Raw genomic sequence first — 2154 nt, 5'->3', positions numbered from 1 at the left:
TACTATCCAATCATAATCAAACAATTTTTTTAATTAAAAAAGAAAACGTTTCGGATAATCTTTGGTGCTTATATCTGCCCGATTTAAGTATATTAAAATTCCATTTAAACATATTAAAAAATTTGATCAAACTTTTCCGGCTGCAGACTACAAAATTGCTTTTAAAAACACTTATTAGCAATATAATTAAAATATATTGCTAGAGTTTGATATTTAAAAAATTTTAAAATTTTTGTTTTAAAATAGAAATTAGCTTTTAAAGAGAGGTGAGTTTTGATGACTTTTTTTTTCTTAAAAAAATTCAGTTCAATGCAAAACAATAGAATAAAATTATATTTATAGTATTTGTATAGGTCAAAATCTTCACTAATGACGTCATCAGCATTACAGGTCTATTAAATACAAATTATACACTAAATCTTACTAAAGTCTAATCGCTAAAATAAATATATAACTTGATTCATCTGCTCTGTAAGCAAATGTGCACAATACCAATAATATCGGTTTACCTATATTCACAATAATGTTTGGATTGGGCGTCTAAATATTCCTAACTCTCCTAAATTATGCACTTTTTCACCAACGATATAAGTTACTTTAGTATTTTGTCCTTGTGCTTGTAGTATATATTTTATATAGCTTCTAGAAAGAATATAAACGAAATGGCTGATAAACCATATCAAAATAAGGCAAAAAGGGGAAAATATGATGAAAAACCAAAAAAAGGACGTACTCATTTGACTGGTCCTCCTTTAACCAAGGAATTTAAGGAACAAGAGGACCGTAATCTTCTTGAATTACTGACAAAGCGGAAAATAGAGAACTCAGTAAAACTTTCAGTTCAAAATGGAAGTAAGTATATTTTTAATGATATCAAAAGTCAAATTTTTTTATAATAATTATCATTTATTTTATTCCTCAGGTTTTGACTCAACTTGTTATGTTGTTTTCGCAGCAAATTATTTTGCAAAAAGCATAAAAGGCGATGTTTTTATACCAGCCGAAATATCTCTAGCTGAGTTTTCCCTAAAAACTGGTCTTTTGAAAACTTATCACTCGCTAGTTAATCCAAGTATGTAACAACATTTAACATTTATAAAATATAGATAATTATATTAATATCATTAACAATAAGCTTCATGTATTTATTTAAATTTTTCGGTATATTGTAGAGGTTTTACCATACGGTAATAAGTATGATGCTCAAGTACATTGCAGCAATACACATAAGCTTCCGCTTCCCCCAAATGCCTTGGGTGAAGAAAATTTGTCAAAACTATATGTCGCTATAATGAATTTTGCGAAGAACGAAGCTACTGGTGAATATCGGCCACTTTATGTTAAGGAAGACAGCTTGTATATAGCAAAAGCTATACTGGCGTATATGAAAAATGATTTTAATGACAGCCACATAACTCTTGAAGTGTATCCCATTCAGCACTTATTTCATATTATGAAGGAATCGGCATGCAAAATAGGTGAATTATCATTGCCAAGTTCCCTCAGCATCCAATCAGTTTTCTATAGAGATAATTATGCATATCACGTTGGTTTGTCATGTGAGGTAAGCAAATATGTTTATTATACTATATTTTTCATTAAATGAATGCAGACAATTTTTACTATCTGCGACTTTACTTAACTTCTTAATTTTTTTAATTATTTATTTCATAACAATAAATTTTGTCTATTATTTTTAGTACCACGAGAATATAGACAGGTCTAACTATTGCGCAAAGTCAATTGCCAGTAGAATGTGTTTCAAGTTTACCGAATATATGGCTCCAGATGTCGCAATTAAAATTATAAAAGGGAGACATATACCCCATGACGTAGCACCTAGTTTTGAAGTAATAGAACCTAGGCCATTTAAACCAACACGCAAACAGGACAAGATTTTTAAGAAGGAGAAGGATGAAGAGGATTAAATGGACTGCAAGTGAATGTTGACTTCCACATTATTATCTTCATACATTAGAGACTTTATTCAGTGCCACACAAGTTTTTTTGTTGTGTGCTTTAATTGTACACAATTTGCTATCTTACTATTTTTGTATTACACGATTTTTATTTCACAAGTAAACTATATCGAGACTAATTCATTTAATCTTTTAATGAAAGAATTGTTCATTTTAATCATAAACAAAACCATTG

The 2154-nt window shown here is 29.2% G+C and overlaps 1 protein-coding gene across 1 annotated transcript; it reads left to right on the top strand.

The window, feature by feature from the left end:
* Nucleotides 1–243: 243 nt before the first annotated feature.
* On the top strand, nt 244–2108 carry LOC119665411 (protein maelstrom-like). The gene is made up of 5 exons (XM_038074641.1): nt 244–266; nt 343–852; nt 923–1072; nt 1173–1564; nt 1701–2108. The coding sequence occupies exons 2-5, from the start codon at nt 663–665 to the stop codon at nt 1926–1928; spliced, it is 960 nt and encodes a 319-aa protein (XP_037930569.1). The 5' UTR covers nt 244–266; nt 343–662; the 3' UTR covers nt 1929–2108.
* Nucleotides 2109–2154: the final 46 nt, after the last annotated feature.

This window comes from Teleopsis dalmanni, unplaced genomic scaffold (genome assembly GCF_002237135.1).
Source record: "Teleopsis dalmanni isolate 2A unplaced genomic scaffold, ASM223713v2 unscaffolded_contig_5084, whole genome shotgun sequence".
Taxonomy (NCBI): domain Eukaryota; kingdom Metazoa; phylum Arthropoda; class Insecta; order Diptera; family Diopsidae; genus Teleopsis; species Teleopsis dalmanni.
Note: the sequence above shows the minus strand (reverse complement) of the source record. Positions and strands in the feature narration are given on the sequence as shown.

What these genes read in the sequence shown, in the direction of transcription:
- LOC119665411 (XM_038074641.1), top strand. Translation starts at nt 663, where the DNA reads ATGGCTGATAAACCATATCAAAATAAGGCAAAAAGGGGAAAATATGAT. An exon ending in ACTTTCAGTTCAAAATGGAA is followed by an intron (nt 853 to 922) that starts GTAAGTATATTT and finishes TTTATTCCTCAG; the next exon opens with GTTTTGACTCAACTTGTTAT. An exon ending in ACGTTGGTTTGTCATGTGAG is followed by an intron (nt 1,565 to 1,700) that starts GTAAGCAAATAT and finishes TATTATTTTTAG; the next exon opens with TACCACGAGAATATAGACAG.